The following is a 26,997-nucleotide window of genomic DNA, read 5'->3' as shown; positions in this document are numbered from 1 at the left end:
CTACTTAGGCAAGCGCGTGTTGGAAAACAACCATGACGTACACGCCAAGAAATTTTTTGATTTTAGGAGGCGCTTTTAACTTCCATATAAAATTCCAACGGCCATGAACATGCATGTGAGAATTATCCTGCACACTTTAAATAATTATTATCCATGTTTATCCTGGCTTAGTGTATGAATAATTATTATTCATGATTATCATTATGTTACCACTTTTGTTAATAATTATACTATATATAATTTATTTTAGGTGCAAGGTATGTGGTTTAGTGTATGAATAGAGATAAATTTTATACCCAATTTTGTTGATGATTTTGCACCAACCACTACAAGAATTTTAACATCACATTTTTATTTATAAAAATAAATGATATTGATTCATTCAAATTGATAGAGTACATCAATACAATATAAATGCAAAGTCTCTAAAAACAAAAAGATAAATCTGTGAAGAAACTCACAACACCCAATATCATAAAATAGAAAAGTACATATACCTACAAATATAACTATATATTCAAATCTCTAGATTGTTAAAAAAGAAATTAACCTTAGTGTTTTGTTGTGCTTGTCGAACATGTGTCAACTGCAGAGTGAGATAGAGAGAACTGGTGCAGAGGGGGTTCAAAGTTCAATATAGAAATTGCATAGCATCACACACATTTAAATTAAAGAAGGTCAGGGGGTTCTGGTGCATCCCCTGAACCCGACGTGGCTCCGCCACTGCGATGGAAGTAGTAAAGTTTAATGAAAATTTGAATCTCTTTACTAAACAACATTTTAAAAGTGTTATTCATATGCCAACGTCGAAGATAATGTAATTGGATTTGAAAAAAAATGTTTTGGAATATTAAAAACAAAAAAAGAATTTAAGTTTAATCTGAAATTAAATAAAAAGTCCAATGCTCTTTACAAAAAAGCCCAATGAGAAAACATGAAAGGAATACATTTAAAAAAAAAAAAATAGATGTTTGTCTGACGTGACCAACTAATTTAGAGACCAATCTCACCGTTTATTAACTGGGTCAATTGAAACCAAAGCAAAGCATGTATGAACCGATCCAATACATGAGCTATTAGCACTAAAATAATTCGAACCTTAGATTTAGAGGGGAGAGGATGACACTCTGATGTCTTAAGGCTACACTACCATGACAATCCCTAGGTTTGAAAGGAATACTTGAAGAATGAAATAACAAATAGAACAAAGAATAATCCAAAACAATCAAGTTCAAGGAACACTTCTTTGTCACACTTTACTTGATTTCTGATCGAACTCCGGATTATAGACCCATCGTAACGGGAGGGATCGATAACATCCAAAACAATAAGTTGTTTCCTCCTCCTCGTCCTTCTGTTTCATAAGTTGTCTTCTCGCCATGTTTAGAGAATTGAAGGCAACATAAAATATCAACACGAGTACTTATATTCCCACTTTAGAATTAGGTAAAGAACATGAGGTCAGAGCTGCTAAACGAGCCTTGTCTGTACGTGCTGATAAAACGTGGTGTCCAACCTCATCTCGCTAGCTATCAATCTGTGGTTGGTGGACTATACAGAGGTGGAAGGGTTAAGGTTGCAAGAAAAGTGGAAGAGCTGAGTTTGCAATTTTGCAAACCTTTTCTGGAAAAATACCATTATTGTGGAAGCTAGCTGTACGATACAAGAAATAAGGATGTGCCAAAAACAAAGGAGCTACTTCTCATGTAGAACATTGTAGACTATTTGCTTTCTATAGTTTTCTTTTTTTGGTAGTGTGCTTTCTAGTTTTCTAATTAAAGGACTATGCTTCTGTTTTTAATTGCATTTCTATATGTAGGTTTGCTTCCAAGTTTGTGCACTAGAAAATAACAATGTTTTTTTAATTCTAATTTGATTATTCCTTTATATTTGGCTGATATATTTCCATCAAGCAGATAGTTTCCTATGTTTCTTGTTTTATATATGCTCTTCGATTATGCCTTATTATTGATTTGGTAATAGACCATACAATCTTGGTTTGAGTTTCTCATTCGTCGTTTTGGCTAATGATTTCAGTCTGTACGACAGCAATTTCATGCAGTATTATTTGGATACGAAAATAACTCTTGTCCATCTTTTTGGCTAATGGATTTGAATTTGAATAGAAGTTGCAACTAAAGAAATTTGCTGCAGTATTATAAACTTAGATATTGCCTTGATTTAGCATTCTACTATGTTTAGCTCCTACAAACTACTTGAGACTATCTCATATTGATTTCACTTTAGAAGCTTGTGATCATTTCCGATTCTGCTACTTGTTTCTTGGGACCGGTTTTCATATATTTATGCTAAGTTGTTACCTCAGCTAAGTTGTAATTTTTTTCTGTTTTTTTTAAACCTTTTTCACTTTAACATATATCCTGTTTTTGTGTGAAATATTGGACCACATATTTGAAACTGAGATGAAATACTTGAACATAAAACTAAACAACGTTGTAAGGTAGATAACTTCGGATGCACAACACAGTTACACTAACTGTTATCAAGATTTCTTCATTATTAGACTCTTTATTTGCTGAGAAATTTGATGCATCTATTCAAACTTTTTAAGTAATATGTCACTTTAATTTTTTTACAATTATAAATATAATTGTTGTGTGCTGCGCAACAGATTCTTCTTCTTCTGAAGTTTTAGATGGACAAGAGTTATCTTCGTATCCAATCCAGCTCAGTAGCAAGGCTTTGAAGGAATATATTATTTGTTATTTGAGTGCTAATCACTGTCATTGTTACTTTGTGAACATATTTACAAGGAGCTTCTTTCTGAACATAATCACTGTCATTGCTACTTTGTGTAGAATAGTGTTATTTTGTTTGCAATTGTGATTCCATTTTTTTTGTTTGCTCTCTTTGTTACACCATATAGATCCCAATTAAGCACATGTGTAATGCATCCTATGCCACTTTTAAATTTGTACATATTAACTAGTCATAATCATAGAAAAAGTTTTTTATAGACAAAACCCCTAAAAAATCCATCAACCAATTCCAAGATAACAATTTCCATATGAATATACATTCAAATTAATACACAAATATTCCCCTTAAGTTTTTCACAATAGCATACATCTGATACAATACCATGAACTATCATCGACCAGAAGATCAAGCTCGTGACATCAATGACCTCATAATCCCAGCAATAAGAACCGTTAGCTCTCCCCAAACAGCTGACACAACAATCTGTACAGCCAGTCCAGCCATCTCAACACACTTCCTAACCTTCCCTTTGCTTCTTCCACCTCCATTATGCATAGTATGCAGATTATTCTTCAAACCATAGTCACATAATTCTGTTGACATTCTGCGAACTGCAATTGGTACTTGCATACCAGTTCATGGTACTTTTGTGAATTGGTTCGTACATATTCCCCTTTTATTCCTCGAAACCGGAAAACCAAGATAAGTAGGTGAAAATCGATTAAAGAGGAAGAAGAGGTGAGTAGGAGATAAAATATAAAGAAAAATCTCGGGTGATGCAAATTTAAATCAATCTTGCAGAAATTTTTTTTAAAGCTTTGGAGGAAGATAATGTCTCTTACAAAATAACACCGATAACAAAAAAAAGAAGAAGAAAAAAAGTGAATATCAAACAAAGTTGACTTCCCTAGGAAGAATGAAAAAACAAAAAAGAGAAGAAATAATATCTTAGATTCTCATCTCATCCTTAATTGTCCCAATATTTTCGGACATTTTTGTATGCATATATAGTAGGGTTAGGATTTCCGTAGTACTATTGAATCTGTGTTTTGTGCAAAACATACATTAGAAATATTGTTGTCATGGTTAATGAGGTATTGTGCTTCCGCTACTGTCTCTAATCTATTGGTCCTCCACCTCGTCCTTTTGTTTCATACCTTGGTTCCTTCTCTTCATTGACAACATCCTCGAACATTAATCTTGTAACTCCTAGCCCTTGTTCTTCTCATAATATATTGGTTTTCAAACTCGTGGTCTCTCCCTCTGGCGTTGACTGCTACTCCATATCCGATTATAACAACATTCTTTCTTCCCTTCACAAAACGGGCCATGACTTAACTAGTCTTGAACTTGCTCAACGATGGGAGAAATCCAAAACCTATAACAATATTTTCCCAAACATTGATGCTTGGAAAATCCTCACCAGTTGTCATTGTGACTCAGATAACATGTTCTCAGCAGTCTTTCTATTCCGTAAAATCATTGAAATCGGTCATCGTCCTACTACTTCCACATTGAATGATCTTTTTCGAGGTTTATGTCGCAGAGGCCAGATTTATAAAGCAATTATGTTTTATAATTACACCATACTAAAGGGTTTTCAGTTGAACCATCATAGTTATTCTATTCTAAATTTCTAATCAATGGTTTATGTGAGATAGAAGAAACTAAAATAGTCACACAGTTGTTGCAAGAGGTACTGCAGAATGTTGGCAAGAAACAAATATATGATGCTTTTACTGTGAGGTGCTTTTAAAAGAAGCTCGTGATTTGTTTTCTGAAATGATTGTTAAGAAGATAATGCATGGTTTTCATCTTACCACATAACCCTCTAATCTATGGCTATTGCATCAACGGTCAATTTAAACAAGCAATTGCCTTATTTAAACGTCAGTACTTTAGTTACAGAACAAGAGGTGAAAAGTGCTAAAAAAGAGCAGTAGCTGTGCTGATAAAACACGGTGTCAAACCTAATCGTGCTAGTTATCAATCCGTGAGTGGTGGCCTGTACAAAGGTGGAAGAGTTGAGTTGATTTTCATCTTTTTTTTGGCTAATGCCTTCAATCTGTGTGGCTGCAATTTCATGTAAACCCAGCAGCTAGTGGCATCAACACACACAAAATTAAACTTTTGCTGAGTATGCTAAGCCTTTGTTAGAGTTATTAGCCTCACTTGATCCAAATGAAAAAGTGGTTCTTGTTGGACATAGCTTTGGAGGAATGAGTATAGCTCTTGCAATGGAAAAATTTCCTGAAAAAATTGCAGTTGGAATTTATGTAATTGATCTAGATCTTTACCATCAAATGTAAACTAGGACTAGGATATGATGAGAATATTTTTGTCCCAAAAAATTGAATAAATATAAAAATGTGATATTTAATTCTTTAATCTTTAAATTCTTTAATCTTTAAATTAAAATACGTCAACAGCAGGGTTCGTCCCAAAAAATTGAATAAATATAAAAATGTGATATTTAATTCTTTAATCTTTAAATTAAAATACGTCAACAGCAGGGTTCGAACCTGCGCGGGCGTAGCCCAACAGATTTCAAGTCTGTCTCCTTAACCACTCGGACATATTGACAGATGATGTTTGTTTAAAGTTGATTAATATTTATTAGTTTAGTTATAATAACTAAATAAAACATTGCTCATTGCAATCAACTTTTCTCTTGATTTATTTCTTTTTTCTTTTTTGATCTCTATCATGCTTCTCAACACAAATCACAGTCACATTGTGGCTGTAGAGACATAAATTAGATTTATATTTCTTTGTACTAATGTTCATGTATTCCACCGTTGTTAGCAGAAAATCTCATTTGCTTAATTAATGAAATTTGATCATGTTTCTATTTGGCTAATGTATTCTAATTAATGTTGAAAATGTCAACTACAGCTGATGTAGTCTAAAGGGATCTTGATTTATGTGGTTTTGTGTGATAAGATGATGATTTTGGTTACTGTTATTCTAATTTGATCATGTCTGCGTATTTGGCCGATATATGTTCGTCAGACAGGTAGTTTTATATTTTCTCTTCAATTATGCCTTGTAATTGTCTTGTCTTGTGACATTTTCTTTTGGCCAATTATAGCATTTTAGTTTGCAATCAAGTTGATGATATATTACAAGCAGCAAAACTATATTTGGACGATATATTATGCCCGTCCAAATATTTTCTCATTTTATATTTTCTCATTGATTATGCCTTATGATTGTCTTGCCTTTTGAAGTTTTATTCGGATGGATCTTACTCTTAGGTGGAAGATTGAGTTGGCAAGCCTCTTGTCTTATGATCTTATTGATTTGGTAATAGACCATACAATCTAGGACTGAGCTTCTCATTCATCTTTTTGGCTAATGACTTCAGTTTGTATGACTGCAATTTCATGTAGACGCAATCGCCTACTGCATATGTATTTCACGACAGCTACTTGAAAACAAATATCGACATAACACTCAACACCAAAAATGCACATGTACAAATATTGGTGTTCAAGAAACAACTTACAAGGGTATATGCACACCAATTCCAAGATAAGAACTTCGATATGAATATACATTGAAATTGATACACAAATATTCCACTTACATTTTTCACACTAGCAGACTTTTGATACAATACAATGAACTACCATCCACCACAAGATCAAGATCGCGATATCAACGACCCCATAATCCCAGCAATAAGAACCGTCGGATCTCCCAAAACAGCTGACACAACAATCTGTACAGCCATTCCAGCCATCTCAGCGCACTTCCTCACCTTCCCTTTGCTTTTTCCACCTCCATTATGCACAGTATGCAGATTATTCTTCAAAGTCAGAGGAACCCCTGTCTCAACCATTGTTGCCATTGTTGTTGTTCTTCCATTGCTTCGTCCGACATACATCTGATGCCAGCTCTCCACAATCATCTCCCTCACACATGCCACATGCAAATTATACTTCTTACATGATGATCTGTAATCAGGGACAAACTAAGAAATTATGACTAAAAATTCTTATATAAATTTGTAGTACTAAAAATTTAGCATATTATTTTCTAAAGTATAAATATACATTGTAACTTTATTCTGAAGTCATCACTTTCAAGTTTTGCCCTTCATATTTGTATGAAATTTGTTTCTGCTAAGTGCTAATCAATATTATAGATTTATATAATACTTATGCATATATTAATTTTTCAAAAAACTGAAGATTTAGTGGGGCGAATATCACCGTCAATTTGTTAGCAAATTCATCCTTACCTGTAACTCCAGCTTCGTCCTTTTTGTCCACAACGTTGACACGATGAACTCACTTTCCTATATAGATACAACTTCATTTCACCGTGATCATCGAGTATCATTGGAAGCTTTGCACAACAAGGGTGAAGATCAAAACCACATGAAAAGCAATGATAGACAAAACCGGTGACACTCTTTTCGCAGGCATTACAATAACGAGGTATCTCCCCCGGTGGCTTTGAGAGGAATTGGAAGCAACATTTTGGGTAGAAAGGATGGAAAAGAGAAGGGGATGGAATAGAACAATGCATGTGAAGATCATAGTCACAAATGTTGCAGCTGTAACGCGAACCTATGCCAATTTCTTTGCAGCCATCACATTTGAATGGAAATTCGGAGTATTGGAATGTTAGTTTATGTTTTGGATGGCTAAAATGAGATATCTCATTGTATCTTTTTGTGGTGTTCATAGTTGTGTCTTTATGATGAGAAAATTTGGCTATGGAATACATTATTTTGGATTTTTTTTGGTTGCTTGTAAGAATGGATAGTTTATTTGGATGTGGAAGGATAGAAAAGTTATATGAATTATATATGATGAGGGTGAATCAAATTTAGCTTATGGTTCAAGCAATTGTAAAGGAAAAATAGTTCATGGGATGGGATTCTCCACGTATATAACAGAAAAGCACAAGATATACAGTTCTAATTTTTCAAACTACTTCTAGATTTTTGGATTTAGATTCTATACCGTAGTAATGTAGTTTAAAATTTTGTTTCCCTATTAGATTCTATACCGTAGCAAAGTAGATATTAAATTTTGCTTATAACAATTTTTCTATAAGATGCTTCAAGTTGCTACCATTTTTGCTTTTACCACGTTATAGTTATGAAGTTTCCACCACCATTTGACAATGATTAATATCTTTGCGAGAACATACAAACATACAAGTGAATTCTCCCCTCCCAACAAAAAATTTCTCCATACACAAGAGTCATGGGATCAAACTCTTAATCACTTGCTGCTCAAATCTCTCATCATTAGTACTAATCCAAATGTTACGACTTTCAATTTTACTCATTATTTGATCAAATTTCTCCATTAATCGTTATTAAACAAAACAAATCAACATTAACCATGCAGTAATAATGTTTTGTCAACAACATACTTTTATAACACATTTTATTTAGTATATGAAGAAATTGAGCAAAAAAGTAAGTATTCAATGAAATTTATTGAGAAATGTATAGTACTACTAAAAGAGTATTCTCATGTCCTCGTGAGCATAGCTCAGTTGGTATGGACAATGCATAGTTATAGTATATGCAAGGTTCAAGGTTCAAACCCCGGCCACCACCAAAAAAGAGTATTCTCATGTTCAAACCCCGGCCACCACCAAAAAAAAGTTTCAAGGTTCAAACCCCGGCCACCACCAAAAAAGAGTATTCTCATGTTCAAACCTCGGCCACCACCAAAAAAGAGTATTCTCAAACCTCGGCCACCACCAAGGCCACCACCAAAAAAGAGTATTCTCATACTAAATTTTTTAACTGCCCTGTCTTTTGAAAAACCTCGGCCACCACCAAAAAAGAGTATTCTCAAACCTCGGCCACCACCAAAAAAGAGTATTCTCATACTAAATTTTTTAACTGCCCTGTCTTTTGAAAATCTTTGGCTTTTCTATTTTTCTTTCATTTTTATCAAGTCATACATTGCATTTTCTTCAAAAAAAAAAAAAAAAAAGTCATTCTCATACTAAATTTTTTTAACTGCCCTGTCTTTTGAAAATCTTTGGCTTTTCTATTTTTCTTTCATTTTTATCAAGTCATACATTGCATTTTCTTCAAATAAAAAAAAAAAGTCATACATTGCATTTTTCCTTTTTATCTCCCTCCTTTAATGGGTATATGATAAAATATTTGTGCTAAAGTATATCAGGCTGTGGGCCTTGTGCCCCAGAAGAATATTTCCTAAATTTCTTCAACTTTAAGGAATATTTCCTATATTCTATTTTAACTTTAAAATAGAATATAAAAATAAATATTGCATTGAAAATATAAGTTTTGAAGTTTTTAAGGTTATGAATGCACAATTTTCAAGATTAAGTTTCTACATTTAGTTTCTTATCTTGTGCCCTTAGGGCACAAGTTAACAAGACCCTTTTTTTTATTATGAATAAGGGTAATAATTATTTTGGTCCCTGAATGTGTAACGAGTAGTCACAATAGTCTCTCAATGTATTAAAATTCTAAAATAGTCTCTGATGTTGCACTTTGTTAGTCAAAATAGTCGTTGAAGTGACAATAAGTAAGTATATTGAAACACTAATATGACAATATTAACCAAGTATTTTAATGTAGTGACTATTTTGACTAACAAAGTGCACAATCACGAATTACTTTGAAATTTTGATACATTGAGGAACTATTATGGCTACTCCTTACACATTCAGGGATCAAAATGATTATTACCCCTTATAAATAAAACACAATATGTTTAGAATAAGAACAAGTCAACAACCTTTTGCAAAACTTGTGGAAACAAACAAGTGCATCACATTTGTTATGATTTATAAACTTTTGAAGTTGGCTTTGCTCTTGCCGGTAGCAATTGCAAGCATTGAACGTGTTTTTTCAGTTATGAAAATTGTGAAGAGTCAACTATGTAACAAAATGGGTGATCAGTGGCTAAATAACTGTTTGTAACTTATAAAAAAGATGTTCTTTTAGCAATTAGCAATGATGTCATTTTAACTCATTTTCAACAAATGGATATGAGACGATTTTCATTGTAACGTATTGTATCAAACAATATTATTTCTTATTTTTAATATAGTTTGCATTATTGTTTCTTTGAAATTTTAGTCCCACATATACCAAATGTCTAGATCCGTCTCTCTGCACACATGCAAACAAATTAACTCTATATTACGAAATAAACTCAGTTTTTTATTCAAATCTTTTGACGTAGGTGGTATGGTATGCAGTTTCTTCTAGGTATATATCCTCACTAGAATGGTAACTTTAGGATTGGAACCTAACATTATAATGGAATTAATATAAGTATATATCCTCACTAGAATGGTAACTTTAGGATTGGAACCTAACATTATAATGGAATTAATATAAGTTACAGTTTACTTCCTATAATGACGCAAAGAATAGAATTCTAAAAGCTAAGGATATATATGTGGCATCACAAGCACGCCACCAATATAATTTTTAAAGAAAGGACGTACGAATAAATACCTACCTTAATTTATAGTTCTCTACCTTCTTAGCCTTTTAGGAGCAATATCTTCATAAAGAAATTTTGCATGCATCTTCATCTAGAATGCAATAACCCATTATGCAAATTAAATCTAAGGAAATAAATTCTTGAATATTTTGTGACCATAAAAAATATACTAGTACAACGTGTCTCATGGAGAGAGGTGTGTTTCATAGTGGGAGAGATGAATAATTGGTTAGAATCTATATATGCTATATTCTACTTCTTTATGAAATAAATGAGTAGAGAACCAATCAAAGAATGCTGGGTAGCTGAACACGAATAATTAAAGGTGCTGTTTTTTTTCTTACTTGTTTTCATATTTTGACTATTTTTTTTCTTATCTCAACAAAGAATCAAACATGATGAACTTTCAAGAAAGTGAGAGTTATTTGTTTTGATACTTACTTGATCCAATTCTTATGGAATAGTTGTACTTGTTGGAGATTAAATGTATAAGTTGAATATTATTCTCTTATGAATTTTGTGATCTGCGTCATTTGTACTCATCTCTCTTTTATCTTTGTGAAAAATGAAATTATTCCCTCCAACTCTCCTTTAGCCTTACAAATTAAGTAACTAAGCATCCTATACCAACAAAAAGTAACTAAATATATTTGGCAGCTTAGCTAAAATTTATTTCTTAAGTTGTTTTATGTACACATTATTAAATAAAATTTATTAAGTCTTAAGTTGTTTTATGACCAAAAAAATAATTAGAAGAAGGAAAGAGAAGGAATGAAATGTCAAAAATTAAAATAATTAGAACATTCATAGAATTATTTTATTTTACAATATTAAGCATGACACACATGTGAATATCCGTCTTTATCTTGTCCCGACTTAAACAGGAAAGCTCGCTTCAATTGTGTGGGTTTGGGTTTTTCCCTAAATTCAAAGTTGGGGGCGTGGAACGAGTAAGTGTCTTGATATATGCATCGAACTCACTGTTATTAAGAAAAAAAATCTTTATTAAATTCATATACTGATCCATTTTATTTAATACTTTTAATGTATAATAGATTTTAATAGGAATCTCCCTCCGTCAACCACTCTGGTCCTTTATGTTATTAGAGTTAAGGTACAAAAACGAAACCAAAAAATAAGTTAAGGGACCAAAACGAAACCAAAAATTAAGTTAAGGGACCAAATTGTAACGTTAATAACTTATGAGACCAAAATGTAACCAACAAATAACTTAAGGGACCAAATTGTAACGTTAATAACTTATGGGACCAAAATGTAACCAACAAATAACTTAAGGGACCAAAATAGTAATTAAGCCAAAAAAAAATAGATTTTAATCTCTTCTCTATATATGACAATATAAATGTTATAGTATTTCATTTTACTGATGTGTCTAATAATTACTTTGTGTTACCAATCAAAAAATATTTTGTTACGTGAATTTAAAATAAAATGAATACTTTATTATTTTATGTATATGTGCAGAGGCAAGAAAACCTGATCTCTGAGTGGGCAAGGACAGGCACAAATTCCAATTCCAATAAAATTTGGGAGTGTGAAGATTTTTTTATGGAAAATCGGAGGCGATTTCTGGTAGGTAAAATGGATCAATAAACATTTATATGGCAAGGAAAAAAAAAGGTGTTTTTAAGAATAAAGGGGTGAGAAAAAGAAACTCCCTCTAGAGATTGTAGCAATACTGCAGATAAGGCCCAATCATACACTTCTAACAATGTTTGGGAACTCCTTTGAAAAAATGTTTGAGAATTTCTTATTTTATCTTTCATGCTTCTCACGCACCCTCCAAAGATCTGAAAATGTCACTGAATTTTTTCGAATTCTAGAGTTCAAAATGAGTTTCTCCACTATTTGTAAAGAAAAAAATTTAGTCATAATCATTTTAGCTACGGTTTAAATCATGTCTAACTAATTTACTCAAGATTTTTACCCATTTTGATTCTATAATCGGAACAAAAACAAGTGTTTTTTTTTACCACTCAGCTTAAAATCTAAACACCTTTTTTACATGCTTCAAACATCTCGTGTGTCAAAATTAAATTTCACATTTTCCCATAATTATTAGTTGCAAGAGGGGTTCGAAGCATGTAAAAGGAGGTGTTCAGATCTTAAAATCTGAAGTACTTGTTTTGTTCATGTTTTAGAATCTGAATTGGTAAAAATCATAAACAAAACTGTTAATCACGACTGAACCGTGGCTAATTTTTTACACATTAAAAATGGTCGAAAAATCCCATTTGAACTTAAGAATACGAAAAACTCCAAGGCATTTTATAAATTTTGGAGTGAGCGTGAGAAGTATGTAGAGTGAAAAAAATTATCATAATGTTCTTGGCCTTCAACTCAGGTCTACTTCAAACTTCAAAGAAACATTAATTAATTTGGACCAACAAAAGACTATTTACTTGCAAATGATATAGTTTTGAGTCTTGGAGCTCATTATATTTAAAGCAGGACTTATTGATATGGAGATTTAAATACACACACTATATTTAAAGCTGGACTTATTGATATGGAGATTTAAATACGCACTCTTGTAGAGCATGAATTAACTTTTTATCTACTGAATCAAACTTCATTGTCGAATAAGTGAATTTTTTTTATGAGAGTGTCACTTTTTTGATAGCCTTTATAGCGATCCTTTGGATCAATCACTTTTATTGATTATATAATGATTTAATTTAACAAATGAATAAATATATTTTTATATTTGTAACTAATTGTTAATGTTTTAGTTCTAATATTTTGTATGTTTTAAATTTTCTATGAACATTTATCAAAAAAGTTTTTCTATATAAACCTTAAAATATAAGACTGTTTCTTTTCTTTTCATACTCACTTCTCACGCGCCTTCCTATATTCTAAAAATATCTTTGTTCGATTATATAATTTGAACTTCTTTTTAGGGATTTTTGGATTACACTTTCCCCAAAACTCCAAAAACCTAGAACTCTTATTTTAATTGATAAAAATATCTCTTTTGATCATCGTTTTATCCCCACATAAACTGCATACCAACTTTGGAGGTAGTATTATCATAACTAACTTCCAAAATGAAATTTAAGAAATAGAATTGTAGAATGAATGAAAAGTGAAGAATGAATTAAGATGTTGAAGAATGTAAGTCTATTTAATAGCCATAAAATGTTCCTATACTATAACTACAATTAAAGGAAACATCTAAAATGCATTAAACACACCACTAACCGTTCTAACCTTGTCTGTAATGCCACAATCCACACACTGAGAAGGTTTGTATTGTATAATTCGAATTTATTCTCATAATATTTCGGATTATATAATCTGAATTAGTCTCAGACTATGTTAAAACTTGAGGTTTGAAGAACTTGATAGGGTTCAGAACACAAGAAATTTTAATTTCAACAACATCCATTAAAAATAACAATTTCAACAACATAATAAATTCAAGAACATAGTTCAAGAACATAATAAAACACACACAATATAATGGATCAACCAAACTCAAATCTTCATCCGATCTACCCATGCAAACTCTGATTTCTTCGTAGGTCATAAGTCAAATCAAACATTCAACATTCGGTTGCCATGTATTAAAATACATTTTACCCATTTAAACATAATAGGGTTAAATATGTGTTTGGTCCCTATAAAATTGGGACCATTTAAGTTTAGTCCTTACTTAATTTTAATAGTTCTTTTAGTCCCTAAAAAAAATTTCTACACTCAGTACTAGTCCCTCCTCAATTCAAATTTGTTTAATTTATGCTTAAACTCTTAAGTTTTTGAACAATTTTTTTGCAGACTTGTTAATAACATTACTAAAAGTTCGTCTGCAAAAAATTGTCGCAAAATTTGATTTCTACGTCCAGATTTTGTTAATTTTATCTTTAATTTTGGCCGTTTTAAAAAATTCATATTTAATTCTTTTCATGTTAAAATAATCTAAATTTTAGTAAATGAACCTTTTCATAGTGTTCTAAACCTGTCTCAAAAAAATCGTTCAAAAATTTAAGAGTTTAAGGATAATTAAACAAACTTTGTTGTAACAGGACTAAAATTAGAAGTAATTATTTTTTGTAGGGACTAAAAAACCTATTAAAATTAAGTAAGGACTAAACTTAAAAGTTCCCAATTTTATAGGGATCAAAAACATATTTAACCCAACATAATATATACCATGGTTAGATTTGAATAAATTTTTAGAGCATTGTCCTTCATTTGAGAAATGAAATTTTTAGAGTATTTAAATAATCTATACCACTGGATTTATTCTTCATTGGTTTTAATATTCGTAAATAAATGATAAAATTAAACATGTACCAGTAACAATCAACAAACCAAAAAAGCAAGGGTATTGTACCATTCATTTTGCGGTACCCACATGCATGCCATAAGTAATAAATGTTGCATGAAACATTAAGGCTAGCACAAGAAATTAGGTATAAGTGTCTATCTTTTCAATTGGCCACTAACTTTATCTACCTCGTTCTCTTTTTTTCTTCACAAGAAAATGTTACTATCATTTCTACCTATGTTTTTACACGGTCATAGTCATTTTCTATTAAAAAAGTCTATCCAGAAGATATTTCTATCACCAATTAACCATACAACTTAAGAAAGCTTTTTGAAAAATTTCATTGCTATGAATATGATCATATGTTGAATTAAGTATTGGTTCAACCATATAGTGGACTATGGTCACATAAGTTACTTAATTTATTGTAGAAGACGGCATCGTAATGCACCTAATAATGAGTTTTGTTGCACCAATTCACAACTGCATGCATCCAATTTTCCACCCCAACTTAACTAGCAAATCGTTTTCTTTTCATCAATTAATTATATTTATATATCTGGGATTATTTTTCATTTTTTCCAATCCGTCGTTACCAACTTGTCTAAAAGTCGAATAATTAAATAGTTAAATTAGTAAAAAGAATATTATTGTTTGAATAATATTGATATTTATGCTAAAATTATATCAGTAAGATTCTATTTTTTAAATGAGTTTTTAATGTGTACTATAATATAAGATTTTTTTTTTTTTTTGGTTTGAACCTTAGACGAAACTTACACTAAATTCTGAGAAGTAGGGGTTCAAACTTATGCCGCGACAAAGGTATATGTAGCCTTATATCATATGAGTTATATTTACAGGATAAGAAAATTTAAATTTTAAGGTAAAAATTAGTAATATATTTAAGAGATTAATTATATTACTCCTATTTTCTCTTCCAAAATTACAAAATGTGAAGATATGGTGAAAAATGCTAGAGAACGTTAGAAGTACATAATGCTAAAACTAGATAATTTTATAAAAGAAAGAAATTTTGACTAGATCATCACAACATTTCTGGTGACATTAATCTTAAACAGGTGTATACAGAATGAAAATATTTCTTTCTGCCGGCATTGGAAAGCACCAACTACTCACTCAATAAATGCATTAGTACGACACCTTCATGAATTCATTATAGTATGTAACAAAAATGGTGACCAATAAATTAGCATGATACTAGTATTATGCAGGATTTAAGGGTACATTATTGGCCAGCCAAGTGGCTTAACTTTCAGCAAATTGGTCATCAATAGGCATGCATTAGTATGTTAATGCATTGTCAAAATACTAATAATAATATGTTCATTGTTCAAAACTATAATCTGTCAATATATAATAATGATTAAAAATAGATTGCAGTATTTTTTTATGACGAATATAAAAAAGATCATGCTAAAATGTGTCTTAAGGACACGTATTAAGGATTCCACAAATAACAAGTAATTATTGAGAAAAAATAATTTTCGACTTTTAAAAAATAAATTTGCGATATAAATCATTATTAGTTCCTTCAAAAAAATCATTATTAGAGTACATGTTAGCATTTTTCATATAAAAATTCGCACTATACTGCCATACATTGATAGACATTTAGTTTAAGAAAAAATACAAACAAGATACCGTAAAATCCAAATAATCTACTCATCTGACTCAAATTATGATTAGTTATTTTAATTTTAACGGTAAAGTGTGTTTTATTTACTAAAATATTCATATTAATTATAACTAGTGAAGTAGTTAAATGATTGAAATGCAATAAATAAGGTTATGTTAATGGAAAAATTACTACGAAAATATTGATGTATTGATTTTATAAATGGAATAAAAAAAATACACCTAATTTGAGAGACTAATAATTAGGTTGTCTATTTTTTTTTTTTTTTTTTTTTGAGGGATTTTTGGTTGTCTCTTGAAAGGTTTGACTATTTAATAATTTCATTACATTTTCTTTAAAATAATAAAACCAGAACCAAAGTTTTTTATTGAATGTTTTTCTTTCCTATTTCTGATTTTGTCTGTTGGAATAGTGACAAAGGTAGTTTGCAGCTTCACCAACCTTTTACAGCCACTATAAATGCTTAGAAGGACTAAAGTTTCTGAAAAGCATGCAAACAAACATAAACAGCTGAAAAAGTGTATAAAACAGCTTTGAAAAAACTGTTATTAACACATGCAATACCAAAAGTAGTCTTAGAATTTATTTCTATCAGAACTCAACTACCCTGCAAGTCACAGTTCTGAAACACACCTTTTGCTGCAGATTTCATTCAAGTTTCAGTTTCATAATGTCAGAGGTTTATACTGTGAAAGTTGAGGAAGGAAGGCCTGCTACATCTGATGGAAGGCCATCAGTAGGCCCTGTCTATAGATGCATTTATGCCAAAGATGGTCTTATGGAGTTGCCTTCTGGTTTAGAGTCCCCTTGGGATTTCTTCAGGTCACTATTCTACTTGTTGATTTATTTCATGTCATTCATGCTAATCAACAAAAATTATCATGCATGTAGCTCAAGTGTTTCATTTAGTTTATGGACAACATAGCTAATCTATAATGCATGACTTTATTATGTTGGAGCAGTTTAAGGACAATCCTTTCTTAGGAAAAACTGAAGGAGATATTTTGTTATGTTGCCTTGTTTGTATAAAGAACTTCATTCAGTTCTTATAGAGTGTTTATCGCAAATGTTTATGTATTTCACTTCAGGGAAAAATGTTCAGGAGAATCTGAGTTTGAATCGTGACTGGATCAATCATTGGCCAGACTTTACTTATCTCCTAGGCAAACTTTGGATTACCAGAGCCCTCTTTCTATGGGATCCGGGAGGATTAAGACCAAAAATATTGATTTTATAAAAGCTAAACGCCGTTTTCATTAACTATAGCTTATGAAAAGAAGGTGAAAACAGTTTGTGGACTTGTCATAAATTGTTTTCTCAAACAGTTTCATAAGTGATTATGTTAATTAGTAAATAAGCTTAAATAAGTCAATTCAAACCGACCCTAATGACGTTCAAGCACTTGACAACGCATTTAATTAGGTGGAATATCTTTCGATGCAACTGTTTTTTTCTCTCTAATGCAATACATTTAGTCAATCATAAGTAGTATTACTAGTACTACAAGTGTGCTCTAGTCTAACCAACTTTGTTAATACTGATTATGTTACTTTAACTTATGGTTTTTGATTTACTTAGTTTACTCATTATCCATGTTCTACGAGTCCTCATCTTTTTTATAGGTTCATTTGAACATGTATAATAGTAGTATTTGGCTTTTGAGCTTTTAATCTTAGAAGTTTATATGGTTTCCTTTGGCAGGGATTCTGTTAAGAGGAGCCCCAACAACCAAATGCTTGGAAGGCGTCAAAAACTCGATTCTAAGGTACTAACTTTGTCTTCAATGTATATCAATTCCATTTATTCTTTGTTGTAGTTTCAAGAGAACAAAATCTTGTTTCTTTTTTTCCTGTTAAATTGTGAAAACTTTATGTGAACATTGAGTTTGAATTTTCAGGCAGGACCTTATTCATGGCTCACATATAAAGAGGTTTATGATGTTTCCATCCAAATGGGCTCAGCCATGAGAAGCCGTGGCGTCAATCCTGTGAGTTTTCAGCAGTTCCTTCTCTTTCAACATTCTCTCTGGACTTAAATATAAGCAAAAAAGTACATGTAACTGGTCGATATTGAGACACATTAAATGTGAAATTTATTATCTGATTAATGGTTTTATGTTACTAGGGAGATCACTGTGGCATATATGGTGCCAACTGTCCTGAATGGATCATTGCAATGGAGGTATAGTACTTTGTTTGTAATTGTATCATCATTGTTATTGCAAATTAATTGTATTTGTTAATGATTCAATTTTACTATATTGCAGGCTTGCAATAGCTCTGCAGTAACATATGTTCCACTATATGACTCCCTTGGTATGTCTTTTCTAACTTCACAGTTGTTTTGGCCTTGCTTGGATAAACAACTTAACTAAGCGTTTATAGCATAAACATCTATTATATAAGCACCTATGTATAAGCTACTTCTATTACAAAATATAAAATAAAGTCAAATTGTTTTCATGTATAAGCTATAAATATTTTTCATAAGCTATCTTGGATAGCTTAAGCTGAAAACAGCTTATGAACATGTCATAACTCATAAGTTGTTTCCATAAGCTCATACATAAACACAAACAGTCAATCCAAACAAGCTAATGTGATTTCTTTTATCATTTCAAACATATCCTAACAGGTCCTAATGCTGTGGAGTTTATCATAAACCATGCTGAAGTTTCAATTGCATTTGTACAGGAAAATAAGATTCCATCAGTATGTTCTTGTTCTTTCAGCTCAATGTTGTCACATTTAACGGTTCTATTGATAAATCTTCTTAGAAAGAACTAACCATAGAACATTTTTTTCCCATATTGAACTAACATTTGTTTCAACAGATTTTGTCATGCCTTGATCGGTGTTCTTCAAATCTTAAAAGTAGGTCAATCATTGCTGTTTTATTATCTCTCAGTCCAGATTAAGGTGTGTTTGTTTGTTCCTCCATTTAATGTTGACAAATTAATGTTGTAGCTATTGTGAGCTTTGGAAATGTTTCTGCCACACAAAAGAATGAAGCTGAGGAATTTGGCACATCCTGCTTCTCCTGGGGAGAGTTTCTCCAGTTGGTAAGTCATAGTGTATTAGATTGCGGTTCCGGTTACACAGCAAATCTTTATATTGCGGGAATATACGACCATGTGGTCGAAATTGCAGTTACATGCAGAGACCTCAAAATTTTTTATATTGTGGCCACAATTGCGGCTGCGGACTAAATTTAACCTTGTTTTCATCTTCCTATCAGTATTCAAATTAGGAGCATGGACAATTTTGATTCAACATTCTCACTTATTAGATATTTTCCTTTCTTTTCTGTTCTTTAGGGAAGTTTGGATTGGGATCTACCACCAAAAAAGAAAACCGACATTTGCACAATAATGTACACAAGTGGAACAACAGGAGAACCCAAAGGTGTCATTATTAAGAATGAAGCTTTCATGTCTGAAGTGTTGTCTATTGACCAAATTATTAGGTTGACAGACAAAGTGGTAAGATGACAATTTTCTTTAAACTTTAAGGATTTCATATCAATAACGAATTAGCTCCCAATTCATTCAATTTTTCAGTACTTTTCTAATAAGTTTATAGGTATTTATAGGATGAGAAACCTTTTGAAAATATTGATATGCAGACATTGATTTCAAATTATGTGATTAATAGAACATTATGCTTTATGGTTAATGTATAATCATTTAAACTTTTTTCTTTTCTGTAACTACTTCTGAGAAAGTTTGTTCAAACTCATTCAATGAGTGAAATTTAATTTCCTATATTTGTGAAACTATATAGTGCTGACAAGAAATATACAACATTGTAATATTTTTAGGCAGCAGAAGCAGACGACAATGTCTACTTCTCCTTTCTTCCTCTTGCTCATGTATACGACCAGATAATGGCGACCTATTGCATCTTCAAGGGATCCGCAATAGGATTTTGGCAAGGCGTAAGACATCGATTTACAGTTTCAGATTCAATTTTTCAAATATTTTGTTTCAACTCTTAATTTTGCTTATAAAATATTCTCTTTATTCTTGCAGGATGTCAGGTTCCTGCTTGAAGATGTTCAGACACTGAAACCGACTATATTTTGTGGTGTTCCTAGAGTTTTCGATCGTATTAGTGCTGGTAAATCACAACTATATTCTTCTTATGCTCTTCTCTTGTTTTATAACTAACATATTTAGATAACTTTCTTATACAGTTATACTTGTGTAACTATACTGCTCAATTAATGTTGACTATATGCTTTTCAAATGTAGGTATCAAAAGCAAAGTTTCATCTGCTGGGTCACTGCAAAGTGCTTTATTTCAGTATGCATACAACTAGTACGTTTTTAGCACAAAACTCTTTAGTGTTTTGGTTATATATCTTTGTATACACTAATCCAGAATCCATTAACAGCAAGTTAAGATATCTAGAGAAGGGTCTTCCACAACACAAAGCAGCACCTTTCTTTGATAGACTTGTGTTTGATAAGGTACACTACGTATCTTTGTGAACTCTTTTTGCAAAGTTTGGTTTAATCGCAACTAAAATAATATTGGTTTTGTTGGTAGACAAAACAAGCGCTAGGTGGACGCGTTCGTATCCTGTTATCCGGAGCTGCGCCTTTGCCTATTCATGTGGAGGAGTGTTTGAGAGTCACTAGTGGATCCACATTATCACAAGGATATGGTATGGTAGATTGAATCTAATGCTAAGCAGAATATTTTGATGATAACTCAAATACATAACTTTATCAAAGTTTACATTTTAAATGAAGTAACCTTTTATGAGAAACAGTATATGTATGACATTAATCTATTATCATTTATTTTTTTGTGACAGGTCTTACTGAAAGCTGTGCTGGGTGTTTCACAGCAATCGGCGATGTGTTTTCTATGATGGGAACGGTTGGAATTCCCATGACAACCATCGAGGCCAGGCTTGAATCTGTACCAGAGATGGGATATGACGCACTTTCCAGTGAGCCACGTGGAGAAATTTGCCTGAGAGGAAACTCCTTGTTCTCTGGTTATCACAAGCGACAAGACCTTACTCAAGAGGTTATAGTTGATGGTTGGTTTCATACAGGTATATTGATTTATTCCTAGCAATTGAGGCACATGTGAAACCTATATTATTCAAGTTGTCTCATTGGCTCTAAATGCGGTATGTTTAGATAACATTTTGAAATCATTGCAGGCGATATTGGAGAATGGCAACCAAATGGAGCCATGAAAATCATTGACAGAAAAAAGAATATCTTTAAATTATCTCAAGGAGAATACATTGCTGTAGAGAATATTGAAAGCAAGTATTTGCAATGCCCTCTTATATCATCGGTATGCTTCTACATCAATCAAAGAACAGTCTATAACATTAACAAAAACAGAAATCCACTTACCTTGGTTGCTTCAATAGTTGATAAAAACTTTCTGTGTATTCAGATTTGGGTATATGGAAACAGTTTTGAGTCATTCTTGGTGGCTGTGGTAATCCCCGACAGAAAGGCTCTTGAGGATTGGGCAGTTGAGCACAATTTTAATGGTGACTACAAATCTTTATGTGAAAATCTAAAGGCAAGACAATACATTTTGGATGAGCTTAAAAGCACTGGTCAGAAACTCCAAGTATGTATATATGATTTTGATTTTCTTATCCTATTCTGCTAAGTTTTGATAGTATGATGTATAATGAATGTGATAGCTACATCTGACATGAAATGAAACTCTCTCAGCTTAGAGGATTTGAACAGCTCAAAGCTATTTATCTGGAACCAACTCCCTTTGACATAGAGAGAGATCTAGTAACTCCAACATTTAAATTGAAGAGACCACAATTACTGAAATACTACAAGGTAATTTGCTTCATGTGCTTTAATCAATATTTCATAATTACTAACTTTCTCTTGCAAAATTTAAGTAAAAAAAAAAAAAATCTTGATTCCTTAACTAATTTGGATTATAGTAGGATTTCACAATTTGGCTTCAATGCATCAGGACACAATGCTTATATATGAACTCTAATTAAATATTGGAATGCTTTTCTCAAATGAATTAATGTTACTATTTGCGAACAATGCTTTGCAGGATCAAATTGATGAACTATATGAGGAAGCAAAAGGAACAAAGGCATGAGTATAGTGTCCTGTGGCCATCTGATGCAACGTCGATTTGTATTTCTGTACATTTGATTGTATTGACTAAAGTGATAATACTCTATAAATATAATAGTACTTATATATGTTAGAACCGCAACTCCAGATGCAACTCTTGTAAGAATAATTACTTACAATAATATTTTCAAAATTATGAAATGTTAAAATTTTCTCCAACTGAAATAGCAATGACTGCACTTCAAGAAACACAATGGTGTATGATCCACAGGCTAACCAAATTATGATTTTCAAGTACAATATACAGTTTGTGAATACACAAGAAGATACGAAAATACAACAATGCTAATCATATTGTTAATGATTAATGAAGCCAAAAAAGTATTCCAATAATATTTCACTTCAAATTGATACATATACAAACTAGAGGGACATGTTTAAGTCCCTAGATATCAGTTTCGATCAAATCGCCAAATCGTTAAACTTATATCAACCAAATACAAATTTTTCACTCTATGTTAATGCCTATGTGGTAATATAGAGAACCTCCAGATGGGGTAGATTAGCAGAAGAATTATGCCAATTGTATTTGATATTCCATGAACTTTTGTGAAAACAGAATAATTATGCCAATTGTATTTGATATTCCATGAGCTTTTGTTAAAGAATCTCTAAAACCACCAGATGCCTGAATATGTTCTTGCAGCAAATAACATGCAATGACAAGGCATACTACCAAGCCAACTAAATCGCTTCTAAAGGTGTTTGCAAATAGATCGGGAGCAACAACAATAAGAAAAATCAAAGCAGCAGGTAATTCCAGCCAATCTGCAATAAATATGACGAAAAATTACGCATTATATTGGGAAAATATTTCACAGTATTCTCTCTTTTTCCCTTTTTGCAAGTTCTAGGTGGCTCCTGATGGACTAGGAGGACACAAGACGTGTATCCGCAGTATCCAACAATCATAAAATAACAACATAGGGGAAAAGTGGTTAGTTTGTTAGGGCTTGGGGAAGGGAAATTGTTAACAGCAGAGATTGAACCCTAGACCTCCTTAGAATTCCTTCAGCGTTCCAACCCATTCAAGGACAAACTAACACCTATCTATATAACTTTGAGGTGATGCGGGACAGTTTGAACTGAGAAATATATATATATATATATATATATATATATATATATATATATATATATATATATATATATATATATATATATATATATATATATAGAGTCAGGATCCGTTGACACCAGGTGTAAGTCAAAAGACTTACACCAAATCTCAACCATTCAAATTAACTAATCTTACGGTCCTAATAAAACTAAACAAAATTAGAATGTTGGGAAGTTGTACGCGATCTTTTCCCTTCCTCTCTTCCCCCTTCCTTAGACGGTGCTTGAGATTCATTCCATCACCATCAATCTCACCTCCACCAACAGTTCTTGCTAAATCTCCCAATTTTTAGGACACATATATAGGACACATTCTAAGTGTTCCTAAATCTCCTAAATCTCACATTCTTATTGTCTTCATTCGATCAATATTTAGGACACATTCTTAGTGTTCCTAAATCTCCCAATTTGCTAACATATTTAGATATAAATTAAAAATGATGAGATTGAATCAATTTTATAAATTAATATCCAATTTCTCTTTTAGATGCCCTTCAGTTTCATTTCATGACCATGTATCATGTATGGGTATTGTGCTACGTAAGATCATCCTTGTATCAATCAAAGTGTTATATTTTATATTACGATTCCGATCGTTTCGTTTCAATTTGCTACTCCTTTGATTTATGTTCTATCCACGCACAACCCTTATTTGGTGTTTGTTCTTGCAAAACTAAAGGTCGATAGACAATAATCATTGTCACATAATTGCCGTAGACATAGTTGAGACGGCAAGTTTGAACACCGAGTGGGATTAGTTTAGGGAAAAGCGAACACGTTTGAGGAAGGAGAAAGGAGAAAGATCGTGTACGACATCTGAATATTCTAATTTTGTTTAGTTTTATTAGGACCGTAAGATTAGTTAATTTGAATGGTTGAGATTTGGTGTAAGTCTCTTGACTTACACCTGGTGTCAACGGATCCTGACTATATATATATATATATATATATATATATATATATATATATATATATATATATATATTATGTCAATGAATAACAGCTAATATGTTGACAGAGACACCCTTATAATGTGCATCTAATAAACAAGAGTGATATCACTGTGAAATTTGAACATACCAGGGAAGTGTCTTGAAACAAAAAGTCGTCGTACAACAGCAATGAGTGCAATCCATCTCCCAATCTCTGCCCTGTGAAGCCATGAAATTAAGTATCAAGAAAACAAAATAACAAACACAAAATTTGGTATTGGAGTAAAGTGAAGGGTAGGAAATTGATAACAATAAAGCATGAAAAGCTAATCACCTGAAGACACCGAAAATCCATGAAGGCATGCTGAAAAAAATGTATGGAACGAGTAGTGATGTGAAATTGTTGGTCTCCCAGTTTGTACGATCCAAACTCAACAAATAACTGCAGTTCATAAATAAAAATTACCATCAATAACATGGATAAACTCCCGCTTCGGCAAAACACTTTGTGGCAAATTTAATCTAGACACACATCAAATTTACATATAGCTTTAGAAGACAAAGGAAAGCTTAACTCAACACGGACTGAAATTGAAGTGTGTTTAATACGACTCATATATTCACCAATAAGAGGAGAGCAATTGAAGTTGAAAGTGCAACGAGTGTAGCAGTACGGTTCAGAGCACATACAGTTTAGGCCCAACGACAAATTTTAGAAAGTATCAAAGTCTATCCAAGATCCATTGGGCCACCTGATTTTAGGTTACCCGTATCGGGCAACTATGGTTAGGCTACATATGTGCAGTCCTGGACATGAGGGGGGTGTCGCACATTGGAAGTGATATGGCCTGAATAAGTGGTTTATAAGTGGGGGCAGCTCTCACCTTACAAGTTGGTTTCGTGAAATTTGAGAATCTAACTTGAAGCTATGATTTGTAGATTTTAACTTCATAAGTGACTTTTACACTCAGTTTTTTTTTAAGCTTAATTGCAGTTTTGGCCCCTAAGTATCGCAATCTTGCGATTTTGGCCCCCTATAAAAAACAATAACGAATCAGCCACCTAAGTTTACCCCTTTTGCACTTCTGGCCCCAGACCAATTTTGACTAAGTCAATGCGTGGCACCGACATCACTTAAATGCAATTAAGCCTTTTTTTATTAACTCACTTTGATATGAATGTATTCAAACATACATTTGACTTAGTTTTAACTAAAATCAATTTTTATCAAGTCAGAACTAAACACACACTAAACTAAACCTAATCAAAACAAAACAATAAAGGAGAGGGAGTTAAGAGGTTAGATTACATACATAGCAACAATATAAGCAATGAATTGGAGGACGGAGAATCCAGAACCTGAGACATGTTGAGCGAGGTTATTAGCAAGGTCAGTAAGATCAGAAGTAATTTGACTTTTAGTCAGCAAGTAGGATGATGACATGGTGTACTGTTGTGTACTGTGAACTCGTAGGACAATGATACTTTCCAGTTTCCACTTCGACTACAAGTTCCAATTGTATATCAAAAATAAAGTCAAATAACAAGTCAATTAAGTGTTTTTTGTTATTTTTTATATGGGTTAAATATGTTTTTGGTGCCTATAAATATACCAACTTTTCGTTTTAGTCTCTCTAAAATTTTTCTTCAACTTTTAATCCCCATAAAATTTTCCATTTTCACTTTTAGTCCCTCCTTTAAAGTAAACTCATATGTAGAATTCATAATTTTGAATAAAATTTTGCAGAAAAATTCATAATATTATAAGAATCTCTCTCAAAAAAAATTAGATTTTTTTAACAAAACATGAATTTAATATGAATTTTTATATTTTTTAAGGTTAAAAATTCATATTTAATTTGTATTTTGTTAAAAAATTCTAATTTTTTTTGGGAATTTTTTTTAGAATATTTTACACATTTCTGCACCATTTCACTAAAAAAATATAAAAATTAAATTAAAAATAGGAACCAAAAGTAGTGATTCAAAATTTTATAGGGACTAAAAGTTGAAGAAATTTTTTAGAGGGACTAGAACGAAAAGTTGGTATATTTACAGGGATCAAAAACATATTTAACCCTTTTTTATAAATTGATTATTTAAGTCATAAAACATTGCATCATTATTTTATTCTTATTAAACTCGGTTTAAAAAGTTTTTTGTGGATGTTTATTGTTGAGTTGTTAGTCCAAATTCGCTTTTAAAACTAGGGTTGATGTTTGATTCAAATTTTGATCTGAATTAAAATTGATTGGTTACTTGATTTATAATATTGTTGATGAAATATTTATTTATAAAATTATATTTAAATTCAAAAATAAGAAAAGAAAAAAATATGCGCAAGTAATCATATTTGATGTCATAAACATTTTGGGATCTATCATCTCAACGTAAAATATTTGAGCTTGTCAAGAATAGATTGATTATAGTAATAGATTTAGGTCTCGAAAAAATATACTAAGATATGGTGAGCATGTTGATAAAGATTCAATTTTTTTCTTTTCCTGTCAAGTAATTTAGTAGATAGAATTCCACCATTTTTAAATGGGATAAGTGAAAAATTTGGGGTTTAAACCCCTTCTTCATATAATGTTTCTGCCAACTGAACTACGTTTACGGCGATTCAATTATTTATTCTTAAATATAGAAAAAAATTC

At 31.7% G+C, this 26,997-nt stretch overlaps 3 protein-coding genes and 1 non-coding gene across 4 annotated transcripts; 1 reads left to right on the top strand and 3 right to left on the bottom strand.

The window, feature by feature from the left end:
* Positions 1-5,222: 5,222 nt before the first annotated feature.
* TRNAS-UGA (transfer RNA serine (anticodon UGA)) lies at positions 5,223-5,304 on the bottom strand. The gene has a single exon. It is a non-coding gene; the product is annotated as a tRNA-Ser (tRNA).
* Positions 5,305-6,152: 848 nt separating this feature from the next.
* Positions 6,153-7,510, bottom strand: LOC146953475 (uncharacterized). The gene is made up of 2 exons (XM_085710178.1): positions 6,968-7,510; positions 6,153-6,680 (listed from the first exon to the last, which is right to left on the bottom strand). Exons 1-2 carry the CDS (start codon positions 7,456-7,458, stop codon positions 6,368-6,370), a joined length of 804 nt encoding a protein of 267 aa, XP_085566304.1. The 5' UTR covers positions 7,459-7,510; the 3' UTR covers positions 6,153-6,367.
* A 9,118-nt stretch (positions 7,511-16,628) lies between these two features.
* LOC146953474 (putative CoA ligase CCL6) lies at positions 16,629-22,448 on the top strand. Its single transcript, XM_085710146.1, has 19 exons — positions 16,629-16,960; positions 17,840-17,903; positions 18,036-18,125; positions 18,263-18,319; positions 18,405-18,453; positions 18,773-18,849; positions 18,972-19,011; positions 19,105-19,199; positions 19,455-19,619; positions 19,958-20,074; positions 20,169-20,256; positions 20,391-20,457; positions 20,534-20,609; positions 20,689-20,806; positions 20,960-21,205; positions 21,317-21,456; positions 21,562-21,744; positions 21,852-21,971; positions 22,204-22,448. The coding sequence occupies exons 1-19, from the start codon at positions 16,809-16,811 to the stop codon at positions 22,249-22,251; spliced, it is 1,992 nt and encodes a 663-aa protein (XP_085566272.1). The 5' UTR covers positions 16,629-16,808; the 3' UTR covers positions 22,252-22,448.
* A 145-nt stretch (positions 22,449-22,593) lies between these two features.
* On the bottom strand, positions 22,594-25,885 carry LOC146953473 (cold-regulated 413 plasma membrane protein 1-like). The gene is made up of 4 exons (XM_085710170.1): positions 25,654-25,885; positions 24,675-24,782; positions 24,489-24,559; positions 22,594-23,057 (listed from the first exon to the last, which is right to left on the bottom strand). The coding sequence occupies exons 1-4, from the start codon at positions 25,782-25,784 to the stop codon at positions 22,804-22,806; spliced, it is 564 nt and encodes a 187-aa protein (XP_085566296.1). The 5' UTR covers positions 25,785-25,885; the 3' UTR covers positions 22,594-22,803.
* Positions 25,886-26,997: the final 1,112 nt, after the last annotated feature.

Source organism: Medicago sativa, chromosome 1, assembly GCF_051527215.1.
Source record: "Medicago sativa cultivar Bolivia chromosome 1, Bolivia_mono, whole genome shotgun sequence".
NCBI lineage: Eukaryota > Viridiplantae > Streptophyta > Magnoliopsida > Fabales > Fabaceae > Medicago > Medicago sativa.
Note: the sequence above shows the minus strand (reverse complement) of the source record. Positions and strands in the feature narration are given on the sequence as shown.

Coding starts and splice junctions, on each gene's coding strand:
- LOC146953475 (XM_085710178.1), bottom strand. CDS start 7,458: ATGTATTCCATAGCCAAATTTTCTCATCATAAAGACACAACTATGAAC. Junction 6,681..6,967: donor GGACGAAGCTGGAGTTACAG/GTAAGGATGAAT, acceptor CCCTGATTACAG/ATCATCATGTAAGAAGTATA.
- LOC146953474 (XM_085710146.1), top strand. CDS start 16,809: ATGTCAGAGGTTTATACTGTGAAAGTTGAGGAAGGAAGGCCTGCTACA. Junction 18,126..18,262: donor GAAGCCGTGGCGTCAATCCT/GTGAGTTTTCAG, acceptor TTATGTTACTAG/GGAGATCACTGTGGCATATA. Junction 18,454..18,772: donor TCCACTATATGACTCCCTTG/GTATGTCTTTTC, acceptor ATATCCTAACAG/GTCCTAATGCTGTGGAGTTT.
- LOC146953473 (XM_085710170.1), bottom strand. CDS start 25,784: ATGTCATCATCCTACTTGCTGACTAAAAGTCAAATTACTTCTGATCTT. Junction 24,560..24,674: donor TGGATTTTCGGTGTCTTCAG/GTGATTAGCTTT, acceptor ATGGCTTCACAG/GGCAGAGATTGGGAGATGGA. Junction 23,058..24,488: donor TGTTTCAAGACACTTCCCTG/GTATGTTCAAAT, acceptor TATTTATTGCAG/ATTGGCTGGAATTACCTGCT.